This window comes from Microchirus variegatus, assembly GCF_963457635.1.
Source record: "Microchirus variegatus genome assembly, chromosome: 1".
Taxonomy (NCBI): domain Eukaryota; kingdom Metazoa; phylum Chordata; class Actinopteri; order Pleuronectiformes; family Soleidae; genus Microchirus; species Microchirus variegatus.
Genome location: NC_139802.1, coordinates 44,166,617 through 44,186,606, shown reverse-complemented (window position 1 = coordinate 44,186,606; position 19,990 = coordinate 44,166,617). Strand labels below are relative to the sequence as shown.

The 19,990-nt window shown below is 45.0% G+C and overlaps 1 protein-coding gene across 1 annotated transcript; it reads left to right on the top strand.

The window, feature by feature from the left end:
- Window positions 1–158: 158 nt before the first annotated feature.
- On the top strand, window positions 159–19,697 carry cfap44 (cilia and flagella associated protein 44; the record flags this gene model as incomplete). Its single annotated transcript, XM_083910077.1, has 34 exons — window positions 159–210; window positions 658–829; window positions 1,191–1,353; window positions 1,910–2,012; window positions 2,087–2,303; window positions 2,421–2,535; window positions 2,989–3,153; window positions 3,242–3,397; window positions 3,482–3,529; window positions 3,654–3,753; window positions 4,529–4,623; window positions 4,713–4,922; window positions 5,102–5,212; window positions 6,617–6,769; window positions 6,857–7,033; window positions 7,116–7,258; window positions 8,275–8,554; window positions 9,379–9,434; window positions 9,519–9,681; window positions 9,789–9,919; window positions 10,609–10,829; window positions 11,315–11,459; window positions 12,242–12,419; window positions 13,479–13,723; window positions 13,939–14,053; window positions 14,511–14,714; window positions 16,039–16,234; window positions 16,359–16,442; window positions 16,561–16,691; window positions 17,641–17,757; window positions 17,934–18,165; window positions 18,979–19,139; window positions 19,236–19,370; window positions 19,482–19,697. 34 exons carry the CDS (start codon window positions 159–161, stop codon window positions 19,695–19,697), a joined length of 5,190 nt encoding a protein of 1,729 aa, XP_083766203.1.
- Between the last annotated feature and the right edge of the window lie 293 nt (window positions 19,698–19,990).

Genomic DNA, 19,990 nt, shown 5'->3' with positions numbered 1-19,990 from the left:
GTGTGTGGAGTTAAAACTGCAAGGTAAGAAGTAAACATTGAATACCAGCATCTTCATTTCCGTTTAAAAGACAAATAACAACTTTATTTAAACAAGTAAACTTGACAGGAAGTGACTGTAAACCTGTGTTTGTTTGTTTGTTTGTTTGTCAGTTTAAAATGGCGGAAGAGGAAGAGGACACAGCTCCTGTTGAGGAAGACAACAGTGACGGTAGACGTCAATATAACTCTTATTTAAAAGAACTATCAGTCATTTATGAATGTATACTGTAATACTGCTGTGTAGGAAGAGTGGGCCTCCACGAGGGGGCGCTATTTCCCCGGCAGCATTCAGTCAAAACACACACTAATAGTAAGTTTAACTAATAAAAATAATGAACAGGTGAGAATTTACTGCATGAATCCATAAAACCAACACGGTGTGAGGGCAGAAATAAAGGGTTTATTGACAGATATGAAGTGTCCTGGCCATTTATATGTGCATATATTAAATTTATACAATTAAAAATAGTTTTGTTTTCGTTAAAAAATTAAAAACGTCCTTCCCAAAATCTGTTTTCCATTTGAGACACGTTCCCATCAATCATATGCCTGTTTTTTGTTTTGTTTTTCCAGATTTCCTAGTTCCTAATTCCTAAATCTGTTTCCTCCTTCCTAGTGTTTGACGTTAAACCCTCAGTGATGCAGCAGCAGCAGCAGCAGGAAGAGAAGAGCGAGCAGGATTTGAACCAGCAGCTCTCTGCAGACACCTACTACAAATACGAGGATCTGAGCTCCAGACCGTTCGTCACACCGGGCTCTGAAATCCCAGAAAACCTCCTGCACCTCTCGTATCCTTCATAAATGTTATTGTTATGGGTTTAGTTTGTCATTATTTAAACATTTTGAAGCACATTTTTACACATTATTTCACAACTCTGATCCTCACACAAGACGACTGGATAAAAATTTACTATTTACGGACAATAATATATTACAAAATATGAATATCTGAAGTGAAACTATTTGGAAAGGAACTTAATAAAATTCATCTTATTTTTGACCTCTCGTCGCACTCCGCCTGCAGTACCTCGTTGCTCCACCAGGGGGCTGTCGATCACATTTTACGGGATCACATTTAAACTCAATTTATTATACGTGTGTACGATCACCTGACGACGTTGATCCTTGATGGGACCGACCTCGTCGCAGACACTCGTTCGGCTACGACAGCCGCCGTCGCGCTAACCTGCAGCTTCTGGACGACACAACTCTGATCTTCGTCGCGGGAAACCTGCTGGTGCTGCTGGACGTCGTCACCGCCGAGCGCAAGTACCTGCGCTCCTGCGGCGGCGGAGGAATCGGCGCCATCACGGTAAAAAAAGGGATGCAGGCTCCCCCTGGTGGCTCTGAGTAGCAAATCACTAGGGCTGTGTGTTGGCGAGATATCAACACTAATGGAAATTCACACAACTTATAGCAAGTGTTGTTGTTCTTTTTACAGAAATGTGCGACAAAATAAATTTTTATTTCGTACACGTAATTTACGAAGTATAAAAGTTATTCTTAAAGCTGCAGTACGCAACATTTGTTGTTGTTTAACATGTCGCTTATGTTGTTGTTCTGCGTCTGTTTATTCTTCTTCAACAGAAATTATGTTAAAAAAAAATTCAGATTCTATCAGGCAAAACTATCAGACCTCAGAGGGAGCGTTTGTGTGTATACAGCAGCAGAGCATAGGCGGGGGGCTGCTCAACGACTGTGTTTTACTAGCAGTAGAATTCAATTCATTTTTGAAACTTTTTATGGACACTTCTTTGTGTTTTGAAGCCAAATTTATCGGCACCATGTGTCAGTTATCGCAAAAACTAGCGTAAAAGTAAAAAAACGTGACTGACGTTGGTTAAAAACGTTGTTTTTGGTACGTTAAGGTTCATCCGAGCCGAGAGTTCTTTGTCGTGGCGGAGAAGGGAAACCAGCCAAACATCCTCGTTTACGAATATCCATCGCTACGACTTTATCGCATCCTCCGAGGTAAAGATTCTTAAACTTCTCCAGCGTTTGTTTGGTGACGATGATTTTTATAACCTGCGAGTGTTTTTTCGTAGGTGGCACAGCGCAGGCGTTCAGCTCCGTGCAGTTTAACCACGACGGGAGCGTGCTCGCCAGTGTGGGCGGAGCCCCGGACTACATGCTGACGCTGTGGAACTGGAGGCGGGAGGAGGTGGTGCTCAGGTGCAAGGCCATCTCTCAGGAGGTCTACAGAGTTAGCTTCTCCGCGTACAACCCGGCACTGCTCACGTCGTCGGGATCCGGACACATCAAGTAAATCCCCCAAAAGTGATAGTTAAGGGTCTGGAAACTAAAAAATAACTTAAGTTAATAACTTAACAACTTAAAATAACGAGTAAGTATGAAGTGTTAAAAAAATCTTGTTTACAGGTTCTGGAAAATTTCCAGCACATTCACTGGTCTGAAACTACAAGGACACGTGGGACATTTCGGAATCACCGCAGCGACGGATATTGACGGATACTTGGAACTTCCCGATGGAAAGGTAAAAAAATATATATAATTTCAGATGTTACCGGATCAACGTTGCAGCAAATGCTGTGATGGTAGTCTTTATGCAGTGCACGGTGAAGCCAGCGGGTGGCAGCGGCGGTCAGCTAGCGTCTTTAATGCTACGGTGACATTGGACGCATGGATGTAAGTAGACGCGAGAACTGTTAATCATTGTGTTAACATGTATGTTAAAAGTCCAATTTTAGTCAGACTAAGACAATAATTCTTAATGTCATGTTAGTCCGACTAAGACTAGCTCGATTTTAGTCAGACTAACATACCTGGATAATGTGATTCATAGTCGGATTACTAGAGACGATGCATAAACTGCACTACGCATGTACACTCGCACTCGCAAGTTGTCCGATTGCCCGTCTTAGTCAGACTATGGTCTTAGTTTGATTAAACTGTTGTTGTTGTTGTTGTTGTTTTTTTGTCCCGTCAGGTGGTGTCCGGGACAGAGTGGGGAAACCTGCTGCTCTGGGACGGAAACGCCATCAAGGCGGAGATTTGCAGACGAGACGGGCGGAGCTGCCACACGGGGGCGGTGCAGCCGTTCGTCCTGGACGACGGACAGCTGATGACGATCGGTTCTGACGGAGCGGTGCGGGTGAGAATCTCTTTTTTACTTTACTCGGGTATGTGTTTAAGAGCAGTTTCACAGGCGTACATAATAAAGTGCATTTCTCTAACTCCAGGCCTGGGACTTTGAGAGCATCCACGTCGCCGACGGCAACGGCGACAGCGGCCGCTTCGAGGTGGAGCCCATGAACGAGATGGTGGTCGGACGCAACGTGAGCCTGTGGTCCGTGGTGAAGAGTCCACAGAGCGACGCCTTCGTCTGGTTCGCTCAGGTCAGTGCACCACAGGAAGTGAACTCCAGTGGAAACCAGACACAGACTCAGTCCTGATCCTCGATCCTGATCTTTGTCCTGCAGGATTCCAACGGAGCAATCTGGAAACTGGATCTGTCGTTCACCAACACGGAAAGTTCCCTACACTGACACTTTGGCCTCATACAAACCTTATTTTAAAAACCCTGAACTATCCTTTAAACTCCCTCGTCATCATGTGTTCACTATGTTCATTGTGTTCTCTGTGTCTTCACAGACTCCTGATCCTGAGTGTTTGTTTTCATTCCACTCCGGAGCAATCAAAGGTCTGGACGTGTCACAGAAATCACACCTGATGGCCACGACTGCTCCTGACCGTGAGAGACACTCACTCACTTACACTTTCACTCACTCACTCACTTACTCACTCACTCACTCACTCACTCACACTTTCATTCACTCACTCACTCACTCACTCACTCACTCACTCACTCACTCACTCACACTTTCACTTACACTTTCACTCACTCACTCACTCACTCATACACTTTAACTCACTCACACTTTCACTCACTCGCACACTTTCACTCACTCATTCTCACACACTCACTTTGACTCACACACACTCACCCACACATTCACTTACTCACACTTTCACTCACACACTTTAACTCACTCACACTTTCACGTTCACTCACACACTTTCACTCACTCATTCTCACACACTCACACTTTCACTCACTCACTCACTCACTCACTCACTCACACTTTCACTCACTCACTCACACTTTCATTCACTCACTTTCACTCACTCACACTTTCACTCACTCACTCACACACACTTTCACTCAATCAAACACTCACACTTTCATTTACTCACACTTTCACTCACTCACTCACTCACACTTTCACTCACTCACTCACACTTTCACTCACTCAAACACTCACACTTTCACTCACTCACACACACTTTCACTCACTCACACACACTTTCACTCCCACTTTCACTCACTCACTCACTCACTCACTCACACTTTCACTCACTCAAACACTCGCACTTTCACTCACTCACACACACTTTCACTCACTCACTCACTCACTCACACTTTCACTCACTCACACACTAACAGTGTGTTCCTCTTTCATCTCCAGGTTCAGTCAGAGTGTTTGACTTCCTGTCAAAAACAGAAGTGACCATGAGTCGTTTCAATCAGGGTGGAACCGCCCTCATCTGGGCTCCGCCTTTGGTAAGAACATTAAAGATGACTCATAGATGATGAAGAAGAAGATGATGATGATGATGATGATGATGGAGACGATGGTGACCTGTGTGCAGGTGAACCAGAGTGGAGGTTTACTGGTGACGGGTTTTGAGGACGGCGTGGTGCGTGTGCTGGAGCTCTACAGCGCTCAGCGGCGTCACGTGCTCAGTGGGCGTGACCCCAGAGGAGACGCTAGGCTCCGCCTCCTGCAGGCCTTCAAACCCCACACTGCTGCAGTAACCGCTCTGGCATTCGACCGCGACGGAGACATCTTGGCCTCAGGGGTACGACGTTTAACCAACATATTGGTGTCATCTGCATATGTAACGATCCACGTAAACGTATATTAAAGCTAAAACCGTGAACACCAGCGATTAAGAGATTTGGGATTTTACATAAGAAATCAGTGTCATATTCCCCGTGTGTATGTTTATCTTCTTACCTTGTTGCTGTTCCGGCTCAGAGCTCCGACTGCACCGTCTTCTTCTTCACTGTCGGGGAAACCTACTGTCCCATCGGCTTCATTCATGTTCCCGGGCCGGTGCAGGAGCTGCAGTGGTCGCCTCACTCCCACGTAGGTGGCTAACTCACTTTTCCACCCACATATGTGAGTACTCACTCACTCACACTTTCACACATTTTCACTCACTCACCCACTCATACTTTCACACATTTTCACTCACTCACTCACACTTTCACACATTTTCACTTACTCAAACACTCACTCACACTTTCACTAACTCAAACACTCACTCACGCACTCACACTTTTACTCACCCACACACACTTTCACTCACTCACACTTTCACTCACTCAAACACTCACTCACTCACACTTTCACTCACTCAAACACTCACTCACTCACACTTTCACTCACTCAAACACTCACTCACTCACACTTTTACTCACTCACTCACACTTTTACTCACTCACTCACACTTTCACTCACTCAAACACTCACTCACTCACACTTTTACTCACTCACTCACACTTTTACTCACCCACACACACTTTCACTCTCACACTTTCACTCACTCACACTTTCACTCACTCACTCACACTTTCTCTCACTCGCTCACTCACACTTTCACTCACTCACTCACTCACTCACTCACACTTTAACTCACTCACTCACATTTTCACTCGCTCACTCACACTTTCACTCACTCACACGTTCACTCACTCACACACTCACACTTTCACTCTCACACTTTCACTCACTCACACTTTCACTAACTCAAACACTCACTCACGCACTCACACTTTTACTCACCCACACACACTTTCACTCACTCACACTTTCACTCACTCAAACACTCACTCACTCACACTTTCACTCACTCAAACACTCACTCACTCACACTTTCACTCACTCAAACACTCACTCACTCACACTTTTACTCACTCACTCACACTTTTACTCACTCACTCACACTTTCACTCACTCAAACACTCACTCACTCACACTTTTACTCACTCACTCACACTTTTACTCACCCACACACACTTTCACTCTCACACTTTCACTCACTCACACTTTCACTCACTCACTCACACTTTCTCTCACTCGCTCACTCACACTTTCACTCACTCACTCACTCACTCACTCACACTTTAACTCACTCACTCACATTTTCACTCGCTCACTCACACTTTCACTCACTCACACGTTCACTCACTCACACACTCACACTTTCACTCACACTCACTCACTCTTTCACACTTTCATTCTCACACTTTCACTCACTCACACACTCACTTTCATTCACTCACACACTCACACTTTCACTCACACTTTCACACTTTCACTCACTCACACTTTCACTCAATCTTTCACACTTTCACTCACTCACACACGCTTTCACTCACTCACTCTCTCACACATTAACTCACTCACACACTCACACTTTCACTCACTGTCATCTGTGATGGTAGAGTACATTAGATCACCAACAATCCACTCACCTTTGTCACCCAGAGTGAGAACAGACTGCTCATCCTGTGTCACAGTGGTCATGTGGTCGAGGTGCACAGTCCTGATCCAAAGGCTCAGAACCCGACCAAGAGCTTCCAGCTGCTGGATCTGCCCAGAAGATCCTTCAGGTTCAGGAGCATCAAGTCACGAATCAAGGTCTGGAATCAAAGTTCCTCGGCTGAATCGGTCACATGGAAGAAGAGCGTAAGAATATCATTATTTTTGGGTATGTTTGTGTTTCAGAGAGAAGAGGAAATCGCAAGACGTAAAGTTGTGAAGGAGGAGAAGAGGAAAGAGGAAAAGGCAGAAGAAGACGAGGAGAAGGAAGATGAAGAGTTACCACCCATTTACATCCCTGACCCTCCAAGTCCTCTCTACTGTGGTTTCTATTCTCAGCCTGGACACTTCTGGCTCTCGATGGTGCGCACAGGGAAAGACGAATAAGAAATTTAAACATATAAAGATGTATTTTCTGTCTAACATTACTATTTTCTCTGTGCAGGGAGGTTTTGACTCTGGTTTCCTGTATCACTGTAAATTCCCAGAGGAACAGGACGAGGATCTGGATCAGGCGTCGCACGAGCCCTTTGACTTCCTGTCCGTTCACGACACAGACGACGACCCCGTTATTTCCGTCACCTTCAGGTACTTCGACCAACAGAGGCTAAGTGTCGGCTAACCGCTGTTAGCATCGCGACATATAGTCGGACTAAGGCAATAATTTGGTTTTCTTAATGTCCTGTAAATACGATAGTCCTATTAAAATCGAGCTAGTCTTAGTCCGACTAAGACAACAACTTGGGTTTTCTTAATGTCCTGTAAACACAATAGTCCTATTAAAATCGATCTAGTCTTAGTCCGACTAAGACAACATTTTGGGTTTTCTTAATGTCCTGTAAACACAAAAGTCTGATTAAAATTGAGCTAGTCTTAGTCTGACTTAGACCATAATTCAGGTTTCTTAATATCCTGTAAACACAATAGTCTGACTAAACACGAGCTAGTCTTAGTCGGACTAAGACAACAATATGGGTTTCTCAATGTCCTGTAAACACAATAGTCTGATTAAAATAGAGCTAGTCTTAGTCCGACTAAGACAAAAATTCAGGTTTTTTAATGTCCTCTAAACACAATAGTTCGACTAAAACTGAGCTAATCTTAGTCAGACTAAGACAGCAATTTGGGTTTCTTCATGTCCTGAAAACACAAGAGTCCGATTAAAATTGAGCTAGTTTTAGTCTGACTAAGACCATAATTCAGGTTTCTTAATGTCCTGTAAACACAATAGTCCGACTAAAATTGAGCTAGTCTTAGTCGGACTAAGACAACAATTTGGTTTTCTTAATGTCCTGTAAACACGTTAGTTAGACTAAAATCAATCTAGTCTTAGTCCGATTAAGACAACTATTCGGGTTTTCTTAATGTCCTGTCAACACAATAGTCCAAATAAAATCGAACTAGTCTTAGTCAGACTAACATACCTGGATAATGCGATTTATAGTCCGACTACTACTGAATTAGCACAAAACGTGTCTTTACTCACATATTTGTTTTGATTTTCTATCTTAAATGTGCGTTAGAGTTCGTGAACGAGGTCCGACTCTCGTTTGAACTCCACAGCGCCCTCACATGTCCGTGTTACCTCTGTCGTGTTGTCGCAGCGCTAACAGGCAGCTGCTGCTCTGCGGCACGCGCTCCGGTGCCGTCCGAGTTTACCCGCTGCAGCCGGACGACGGCGGCCTCTCGTCTTTGCGGGCGTACTGGGCGCTCAACGTTCACGACAACCAGTACGGACACCTGCGTCACATCCGCTGTAGCCACGACGACCGCTTTGTGCTGACGGCGGGGGACGACGGCAACATCTTCTCCTTCAGTCTGCTTCCTCCGGAGGAGCTAGAGAGGAGCCTGAAGAGCACCAGGGCCAAGGTTCCTTCACCGAGGGTGAGTTTTCCTCATGTGTTCATGTGGGTGAAATCAAACTGTAGGAGGTGACAACAATTTGGGTTTCTTAATATCCTGAAAACATGTTAGTCGGACTAAAATTGAGTTAGTCGTAGTCAGACTAAGACAACAACTCGGGTTTCTTAATGTCCTGTAAACACAATAGTCCGATTAAAATTGAGCTAGTCTAAGTCCGACTAAGACAACAATTCGGGTTTCTTAATGTCCTGTAAACATGTTAGTCCGATTAAAATTGAGCTAGTCTTAGTCCGACTAAGACAACAATTCGGGTTTCTTAATGTCCTGTAAACATGTTAGTCCGATTAAAATTGAGCTAGTCTTAGTCCGACTAAGACAACAATTCGGGTTTCTTAATGCCCTGTAAACACAATAGTCCGATTAAATGTGAGCTAGTCTTAGTCCGACTAAGACAACAATTCGGGTTTCTTAATGTCCTTTAAACACAATAGTCCGACTAAAATTGAGCCAATCTTAGTCCGACTAAGACAACAATTCGGGTTTCTTAATATCCTGTAAACACAATAGTCCGACTAAAATCGAGCTAGTCTTAGTCCGACTAAGATAACAATTCGGGTTTCTTAATATCCTGTAAACACATTAGTCCAACTAGTCAAGCTAGTCTTAGTCGGACTAAGACAACAATTCGGGTTTCTTAATGTCCTGTAAACACGATAGTCGGACTAAAATTGAGCTAGTCTTAGTCAGACTAAGACAACAATTCGGGTTTCTTAAAGAGTTTTCACCAACATTTCATGTCTTCATGTCTTCATGAATGTGACGTTCAAATGTCTTTACTCAAACAGGTTGGTCTTGAAAACGAAGTGTTGGCTCAGGACATCGAGGATCCAGCGGCCGACAGGTGATGATGACGATCCCTGATCCTCTCTTTGGGTTCGTCCATCGTCTCCTCGTCTTGTCTCATCGTCTCTTCGTCCCTTTCCAGCATAGAGACGGCGAAACAGAACCTGGAGACGAGTCGCCTGCAGCGAGAGGCCGAGCTGAAGCTGGCGGCGAAGAGGAAGAAGCTGGCCGAGCTTCAGAGGACGTACAAGCAGCTGCTGACGGACAACCAGAGACTGTCCGAGCACGTCCGCCTCACGCCTGAGGTCACAGCGTTCTTACTGTCCTCGACCACGACTCACCCCTAAAACCAGGTCTTAGGACCAGACAAAATGTCCTCATTCTCTATGGTTTACACACGTTTTGTGTGCAGGAGCTGCAGCTGGACTCGTGTTTCCGGGAACAGGCAGAAGTGGAAAAGTCCAGGCTGATCCTGGAGGTCAGAGAAGAGCTGAGCTGGGAGGACGAGCGCAGTCGAGTCGCTCTGAGCAAAATACAGGAGTGGTACTGACACACACACACACACACACACACACACACACACACACACACACACACCTCGCTAACATACAGTCCTCATGATTTATTCAGAAATGCCACAAGGGGGCACCTGCATCTGTTTAATCCTTTTCAGGACCATAAAGATATTAAATTATCTTATTTATTTGATTATTCACTTTAAAATGTTCAAACTCAAACTATTTATATTCTAAGTAACATGTTTGTGTTGTGTTACATTATGTAGCATTTTTTGTAGCGTTAGCATTTTTTTGTAGCATTATACTAATGTGTAACCTTTTGTAACGTTACCACGTTTAGTTACATTTTCAGTAACATTTGTTTGATGTAACAACTGTAGCATGATTTTTTAATGTTATTATTTTGTATTTTCCTTAACATTATGATCATTTGAAACATAATTTTGATTTCTTTTGGGGGGTAAAATATGTTATTTTTTTGTAACAATACAATATTTTATCTTTTTTTTTGATTACCACAATATTTTCTTTTCCTAATAAGTAATTTTTTCCACATGTTTTTGAAACAATGTCAAATTTGGTGCCATTTTTGACCACAAAAATCTGTACTAATCAGTTAAAAATGCATGAAAACAGTTTATATCACAGTATTTATATCAAATAAAGACGTGTACAGAAAAACCAGAGTCAAGAACAAGAACGCAACTCTTACAGGTTCTGGGATTCTCTGGAGGAAAACGCCGTGTGCGTGTTCGCCGTCCGCAGCGACCACAGCGTCTCCACGTACCTCGTGAAGACGCTCGCCGAGCCGCAGGCGGCGCCCGATGACCGCGTGACCACGCCCACTCAGCCTGACGGTGACGGCGATGCTGCGGCGGGGGCGGAGCGCAGGAAACACAGAGGAGGACCTGGAGATGACAGCGGCCACACTGGAGGTAAACACACACACACACACACACACACACACACACACACACACACACACACACTCTTGTACTTGCTGTACACTGAGGACCGGGTAAAGGTGCTGACAAAGTGAGGACCAACATTATCATTTTATAAATCGACACCATTACAAATATCTACCTCATGAATGACATCTATAAAGAACTACTGGGTGCAGTACCATAACACGTCTGCAGGAGGAGCCCCAGAGCAAAAAGTGTGTGAAACAACAGGGCTGGAAAACAGGTTTTTGTACCAAATTGACCTCTGTTAAAAACAGACTACAGCATGTTTACAACATAAGAAAGTGATTTGAATGAAAACAAAGTGAGGACCGGCCAAAATGTCCTCACTTTGTAAAAAAGACCTCACTTTGTTGGTTAAAAACACTCACTGGTCCTCAGTATGCCGCAAGTACACACACACACTGATGAATGACCTTTTGACCTTTTGACCTCTGTGTGTGTGTGTCCAGAGGAGGAGGCGTTGAGGCCCAGGGTGACTCGACCAGCAGGGATCAAACTGGGAGATCGTCAAGAGGAGAAGCTGAGGAAAGCCGCAGAGAAAGCCGAGCAAGCTCGAGCCAAGATGGAGAAGAGGAAGCAGGAGTGGACTCGACTGTGAGTTTGAACATTTAAACACTTTTAGATCTCGTTTTTACGGATCCACAGATGTTTGCCCTCCCTGAAAACTGCAGGAACTCGAGATATCTCGTCTAAAAAAGGCCAATTTCTGACTGGAAACTCAAGTTTGTGAGCGTCTCACCAAACCCCTTTGAGAAAATCAGCGTTTTTATCTCATGGTGACTCAGCAGCTTCTGGTCCACTGCTGCCTCGTGTGGTAACTTTGTGTCACGCATGTTCATCCAAAGTAAGGATTTCAAACACAAAAGTGACAAAATAACATATTTTGAACTATATTTTGAGCAAATGTGGATCAACAACTCCTGTGTGCTGTGATGTAAAATCGCAGATTTTCTCTATGGGGTTTGGTGCAGGGAGAGTGAGTGTTTTACACAGTTGTGTTTTCAGCTTGTTTAAAGGCGCCATATGTAAGAATGTGGCCAAAAACGGTTGCTACATTCAAATTCAAAATACCGAGGTCTTTTTAGGTTATACGTTTTCTGACGTAACTGGCAACCCGTGGTTGCTCGGCAGCTGAGACTCTACCGACCGCAATGATTGGTAGACGGCGGTAGGTGGCGCCAAAACATGATTTGCTGTCTGCAAAATACTTTTTTTTAATGCAAATATTTTGTCTGTGCTGTTGTTGTCGGTGAGTTCAGTTTGTTATATGAACATTATTCCTGAGTCTCTGTGACATATTAGGAGGATTTTATGATTTATTACATAATGCACCTTTAACAGTGAGATGTAGTTGTAAACATTTGTCGTTACCTCAGTTACGCAGAGAAGCCCGACGCGGACTACGAGGACCCGCGGGCCGCGCGGGACATCCGTGAAGCCCGGGAGAACGTCGGAGACTTGAAGCTGAGGACGGAGACCGAGCGAGCGGTGCCCGAACACCTGAGGACCAACACGGAGAAGAAGAGGGCGGAGATTAACGACCTGGAGAAAAACGTACACAGAAACACACGCTACACAAATATATTGTTGAACATGAGGTTTTTGGATGTTAAAATACATTATTCCAACGTTAACATACTAATTTTCTCGCACCAAATCTCATTCCTAAAATCATCGATTTTTAGCTCACGGGGGACGCAGGAGCTGCTGGTCCACTGCTGCCTCGTGTGGTCACTTTGTGTCACTGAGGTCAATCTGAACGGAGGTTTTCAAACACAGAAGTGACAAAATAAGACAGTTGAACTCAGTGATGGAGGCAGCAGTGGATCAACAAGTTTGTGTTTTAAATACTGTGCTGTGACGTTAAAATCAGTGATTTTCTCTATGGGGTTTGGTGCAGGGAGAGTGAGTGCATTGGAAAGGGACAGAAACATCGGTTTCCTGTTGCTAAAGTTTGTGTAACATCGAGATAAAGTGGTGAATATTATTCTTAGGATATTGTTGTCATAAGCTAACTAGACAAAATCAAAAAAAAATTGTGTTAAATTTAGTGCTGGGCGTGTTAGCGCGTTAACGCACATTAGCGCATGATGCGTTTCCATGACGACTGATTGGAAAAAGTAAAATGAGTCTCTAAAGTAACGCTACAGTTTAAAAACAAGAGGCACACATACGCAGTACACAGTTACGCTGGTTATTTGTTAGCGCTGCTCTTTTCGTTTAATAAACAGACCGCTCCAGTTCCACCGTAGGCTAACGCTAACGGCGCTAAACGAGCTAATGCAGCTAACGGAGCTAACTGGTAAACGGTGCCTGGACTCCGGTGTCGCGGCACGTAAACATGACGTCACGCGCGTCTTTTCCGGTCAGTCGTCATGGAAACGCGCTAATGTGCGTTAAGCTAGTGCCCAGCACTAGTTTTATTCAAGATTTCTTTCCGATTTTTGATTTATTTTGATAAATTTAGTCGTTGTTTGAGTCATTTTCAAGATGTTTTTTAACAAATGACAGTTTTTAAACAAAAAACTTCAGCTTTTTTCAACAAAAATAACATACTTTTGCATCTTAAAACATAATAAAACACTGACTCAGCGTCTCCGTTCGTCCTCTCAGATCCGCGACAAACAGACGGCGATGAACGGACGCATCGTGGCGTTGCGCGACTCCAAGCTCCGCCTGGTTTCCAGATTACGGGCTCAGGCCGAGCAGCTCGCCGACACCCAGCGGCGTCTGCCGGGTCACCTCCGCCGCCCCGGCCCCGCCCCCCCGCCGACGCCACGACCCGAGGAAACGCCGGAGAGGAGGCTGCAGTTTGACGACTCCACGCTGGACAGATACAGAGTCCTGAGGGAACAGAGGTGAGATATCACTGACTGTCTGTTAGAACCTCTGTAGCACACGGGGGGGGGAACTTTAATCCAGCATATCTTCAATTTAGCAGATTAAAGTTCATGCAGCAGAAGGAAGACGAGGAGGATGAGGGAACAACGCGTTTGCTGGAGCAGCTGGAGAAAGAGAGAGATGTTCAGGAGAGAGGAGGAGGAGGAGGAGGAAGCCTCCATCCTTCAGGAAGAATAGAAGAAGATGATGAGGAAGAAGAAGAGGAGGAGCTGAATGACTTGGAGGCGGAGCTACGAAAGGAGGAGGAGCTCAAACTCCTCTACGAGCAGGACTCGCTCCTGGAGCAGGTTTCTGAGCTTCATTACATAATCGGTGCTGTTAGCGCCCCCTATACTGAGAATCTATATTATAATACTGACTAATCTATGCCTGTTTGAGTCTAAAGTATCTTAATTATGTGTTTTCTTCGCTTCATTTCACTGATTCACAGACTTTCGTGAGCGAAAACTAGCGTTTGTCAACCGCGAGAACTCTCACACCAAAGCCCATAGAGAAAATCGGCGATTTATTTCTCATGGAGGACACAGGTCGTTCACTGCTGCCTCGTGTGGTCACTTTGTGTCACTACATTTGAATGTCGTGATGGAGGAACAAGGCCCCGCGTCCCCACAAGATAAAATCGACGATTTTCTCTATGGGATTCGGTGCAGGACGGAAACACAGTGAGATACCGTAGATTTAACGTTGTTGCTAAGAGAGCGCAGTACCTCACGCGACCACACGGTGTCTGTCTGGTGCGATCAGGCGCAGGGTTCGCTGCGGCGCTTCGACGCCGAGCTGCTGCTGCTGCGTCACCACAAGCTTCACCTGGACTGGCAGCTGAAGGCGGACGAGCTCCGCCACGCCACGCTCTGCCAGGAGCTGCTGCTGCTCATGGAGTTTGAGAGGAGGGAGAGCGGCCTGCAGGGGGCGCTGGACCGACTCCTGAGGGAGGAGAGCAGCATCGCGGTACGTCGCAATATATATATATATATAACGGAATATATGACATGATTTAATCCACTTTTTTTTGTCATTGTGTTTATTCTGTTACAAACTGTGGCTTTTTTTTTGAAGTCGTACGATAAACGCGATCAGACTAGTTTGTTCATACACTCAGCTTTGTCTCGCTCGTCCTCTCCATCCTCTCCGTCCTCTCCTTGTCACTCTTGTCCTCTCCTTGTCACTCTTGTCCTCTCCTTGTCTCTCTGTCCTCTCTTGTCGTCTTCGTCCTCTCCTTGTCTCCGTCCTTTTGTCCTCTCCGTCCTCTCCTTGTACTCTCCCTGTCTTTCTTGTCCTCTCCTTGTCTCTCCGTACTCTCTTGTCCTCTCCCTGTCTCTCTTGTCCTCTCCTTGTCTCTCCGCCCTCTCTTGTCCTCTCCATGTCTCTCCGTCCTCTCCTTGTCTCCGTCCTCTCTTGTCCTCTTTTGTCCTCTCCTTGTCTTCTCCGTCCTCTCCTTGTCCTCTCCTTGTTCTTTCCCGTCCTCTCCGTCCTCTCTGTCCTCTCTCCCGTCCTCTCCTTGTCCTCTCCTCCTCTCTTGTCCTCTCCTTGTCCTCTGTCCTCTCTTGTCGTCTTCGTCCTCTCCTTGTCTCCGTCCTTTTGTCCTCTCCGTCCTCTCCTTGTCCTCTCCCTGTCTTTCTTGTCCTCTCCTTGTCTCTCCGTACTCTCTTGTCCTCTCCCTGTCTCTCTTGTCCTCTCCTTGTCTCTCCGCCCTCTCTTGTCCTCTCCATCCTCTCTCTTTTCCTCTCCCGTCCTCTCCTTGTCCTCTCTTGTCCTCTCGTCTCTCTGTCCTCTCCCTGTCTCTCTTGTCCTCTCCTTGTCTCTCCGTACTCTCTTGTCCTCTCCATCCTCTTGTCCTCTCCTTGTCTCTCCGCCCTCTTTTGTCCTCTCCATGTCTCTCCGTCCTCTCCTTGTCTCCGTCCTCTCTTGTCCTCTTTTGTCCTCTCTTGTCCCCTCTTGTCCTCTCCTTGTCCTCTCTGTCCTCTCCTTGTCCTCTCTGTCCTCTCCGTCCTCTCCTTGTCCTCTCTTGTCCTCTCTCCCGTCCTCTCTGTCCTCTCTTGTCCTCTCTCTCGTCCTCTCTTGTCCTCTCCTCCTCTCTCTTGTCCTCTCTCCGTCCTCTCTTGTCCTCTCTCCCGTCTTCTCTTGTCCTCTCTCCGTCCTGTCTTGTCCTCTCTCCGTCCTGTCTTGTCCTCTCTCCGTCCTCTCTTGTCCTCTCCTCCTCTGTTGTCCTCTCATCGTCTCTCTCTCTCCCATCCTCTCTTGTCCTCTCTTGTCCTCTCTGTCCTGTCCACAGTCCCGTGTGGACGAGTGTGAACAGCAGTTGTCTCTGAGGCTCAGAGAGGTGCTGAAGCTTCAGGACAGACAGAAGGACGTGGTCGTCTCCTTCCAGGCGTCGCTGAGTCAGAGCGGGAAGTTTGAGTCGTCTCTGTCCAAAGTCTTCAGGAGGAACGTGAGACGAGTGAAGACGAGAGAGAAGAGAGGGACACATGGTGAGGACATGAGGACACGACTGTGTGTGTGTGTGTGTGTGTGAGGCCTTCATGACCCCAGTGTGTGTGTGTGTGTGTGTGTGTGGCCTTCATGACCCCAGTGTGTGTGTGTGTGTGTTTGCAGATGAAGACGTGGACAGTGATGAAGACTCTGATGATGAAGATGAAGACGACGATGACAGTGGCTCAGAGGAAAACGCTCTGCAAAGTAAACACAACACACACATCAGATTAAACACAAACAGGAAGTGAGATATTACACTGTGTGTGTGTGTGTGTGTGTGTGTGTGTGTGTGTGTGTGTGTGTGTGTGCGTGTGCGCGTCAGACTGCGACTCACAGTTGTACGAGAACACTCTGAAGCTGCGCGAGCGTCGCGTGGACGTGGAGACGCTGCTGCAGGACGAGCAGAGGAGAGCGGACGTCCTGAAGGAGGAGAGAGACGTCCTCGTCAGGAAGGTCAACGTTCAGATTATCACAGAGTTTGACACAAACGTCACTAAGTTCATGAGAGAATATTAACATTAATCTGCTGAATATTGGATGTTACTTCACTGAGATATGATTTAGATTAGACTGGATTAGATTAGATCAGACTAGATTGTATTAGATTAAATTAGAGAAGATTAGATTAGATTTCAAGAGACAAGATTGTATTATTTTAGACTAGAGTAGATTGGATCAGATTTGAGTAGACAATAGTAGACGAGAGTGTATTAGATTACAAGAGACTAGATTGGATTAGATTAGACTGGATTAGATTAGATCAGAATAGAGTAGACTCGATTGTATTAGATTAAATTAGGGAAGATTGGATTAGATTTAAGAGACAAGATTATATTATTTTTGACTAGAGTAGATTGGATCAGATTTTAGTAGACTACAGTAGACAAGATTATATTAGATTACAAGAGACTAGACTAGATTGGATTAGATTAGGCTTGACTTAAGTAGATTAGGTTACATTTAGAATACATTACACTAGATTAGATTAGATTAGAAAAGACTATATCAGATCCCATTTAGATTGGATTAGGTTAGAAGAAACTAGATTAGATTAGAGTGGGCTGGATTGGAATAGAATAGACTAGATTATGATTAGATTAGACTAGATTAGACTAGATTAGAGTAGAATAGACTACACAAGAGTAGACTAGTTTGGATTTTCTATTTTGTAGACAACGCTTGACCAATGTAGACTAGATTAGGTTACATTAGATCAGATTAGATTAGACTAGATTATTTTAGATTAGATTAGATTAATCCAACAGCAGGAAACTTCTCTGTATCCGCAGAAAAAATTCAGAAGTTAAAAAACTGAAAAATCTAAAGCTGGATTAAATTGTTCAACCCTAGTTTCCATCGTAAATTCAGATTAAATCCAGCTGATGTTTGTGTTCCTCTGCAGCAGAGAACAGTGAAGGTCAGTGTGAAGGCGGCAGAAAACGACCTGGAGTTAATCCAGAGAGAGAAGCAGATTAAGATGAACGAGCTGGACGTGGTGGTTCCTCTCAGACTGCACCAGGTCAACACACACACACACACACACACACACACACACACACACACACACACACACACACACACACACACACACACACACACACACACACACACACACACACACACACACACAAGACGTTCACAATCCCACAGATTATTCAAAGACACATACAGTATTTTCCCCCGTGTGTTTGACAGATTGAGTTCATCTCGGGCGACGCTCTGGCGTCAGACCTGAGCGAGGCGTTGGTCGTGGAGAGGGCGGAGCTTCACAGACTGAAGGGAAGAATCCAGCAGCTTCACGTGGAGAAGAACCAGCAGAGAGAAGCTAAAGTGCAGGTCCGCAGAGACCACGGCCGTCTGATCCACGACTGCAAGGACCTGAAGGCCCAGATACGAGGTGAACAGCGCCACACGGGGGTCAGACGGGGTAACACAGGGACCTTGAAGTCCCTGAAAGTTCTTGAAAATAGCCTGAAAAAGACACGAGTCATTAAAGTTTGTGAATTTGAAAAAAAAAAAAAAAACTTTCAAGGCCCTGGGACATGACATGGGTCATTGAAAGTTTGCGAATTAAATTTTTTTCAAAGTCCTTGAAAGTTTTTGAAAACTGCCCTAAATAGACATGGGTCATTGAAAGCTTGGGAATTGACATTTTTTTTCCCCAAGGTCCTTGAAGGTTTTTGAAAATCTCCCTAAGACGACATTGTATATTAAAGTTTGTGAATTTGATAAAAAAAAAAAAAAAAAAGTTTCAAGGCCCTTGAAAGTTTTTTTAAAACTGCCCCAAGTAGACATGGGTCATTGAAAGCTTGGGAATTTAAAACTTTTTTCAAGGTCCTTGAAAGTTCTTGAAAATCGTCCCAAGTAGACATGGGTCATTGAAAGTCTGTGAATGTGAATTTTTTTTCAAAATCCTTGAAAGTTTTTGAAAAAAACACCCTAAATAGACATGGGTCATTGAAAGTTTGTCAATTTCATTTTTTTTTTTTCAAAGTCTTTGAAAGTTTTTGAAAACCGCCCTAAATAGATGTGGGTCAGTGAAAGTTTGTGAATTTAATTTTTTTTTCAAGGCCCTTGAAAATTCTTGAATATCACCTAAATAGACATGGGATATTAAAGTTTGTAAATTTGAAATAAAAAAAAAAAAGTTTCAAGGCCCTTGAAAGTTTTTGAAAACCGTCCTAAATAGACATGGGTCATTGAAGATTTGTGTGTGTGTGTGTGTGTGTGTGTGTGTCAGAGCTGCAGGAGCACTGCGACACTCTGATGATGAGGAAGTTTGGCAGGTTGGTGAATCTTGAAGCTCTGCAGACGCTCACAGGAAACCGAGATCTGGAGGAGCTGAAGCAGCAGAAGCTTCTTCAGGAAACTCAGTGGAGCACCGAGATGAAAGAGTGGGAGGTACTTCCTGTCTGTGTGTGTGTGTGTGTCTGTCTACACTGTGTGCGTTCACGTGTGTGTTTGAGACCTTTGTCGTCATTTGTCTTGCGTCTCCAGGTGAAGGTAGAGGCGTCACATGACGCTCTGATGGACGTGATCAAGCACAACACGGATCTTCTCGCCGGGAAGAAAAACCTCGTCGACGAGAACGCGGAGCTGAGGCGTAAACTGGACACCAGGCAGAAAAACCCTGTAATTTTCATTTAATTTTCACCATTTTTGCATCAACATCATCAAATAACACAACATCAGTTTCCCTTCAAGTACCTGGACGTCGTTTCCGTCTGTTTTTTTGGCATCCAGGGGGCGCCGTTCCAGGACCACAGGAGACGCGTGGACCAGGACGAGGCGCGTCGTCTGCAGACGCTGGTGAAGAAGCAGGCGGATCAGGCCGAGGTCATCAGGAGAGAGATTCACTTCCTGTCCCGTAAAGGAGGTCACGTCGTTGCCCCCAGTCAGGCGCCGGCGACGCCCCCTCTCCCCCCCCGCCTCCACCACAGGCCACACCCACACCAGTGACCACAGACCAGTGCGTCCGTTCAAACTGGCTCAAGTGCAAAACTCACACAAGTAGAGTCGATGTTTACCAGTTTTTAGACGGATTCACGGTTATTTATTCCAAGTTTTCTTATTATTAAAGATTAAAAGATGCTGTTTTAATACTGACTGTTATTTCACTAAGTCTTAAAGTGGTAGTTTTGAGTAAAAACACCAGGAAAAAACACACTTAACGAAAGGCTCAGATGATATAAATCAGATGTCAGATTAAGGCTAAGATCATTGAAGGCAACGAGGACACCTGCTGGACAAAC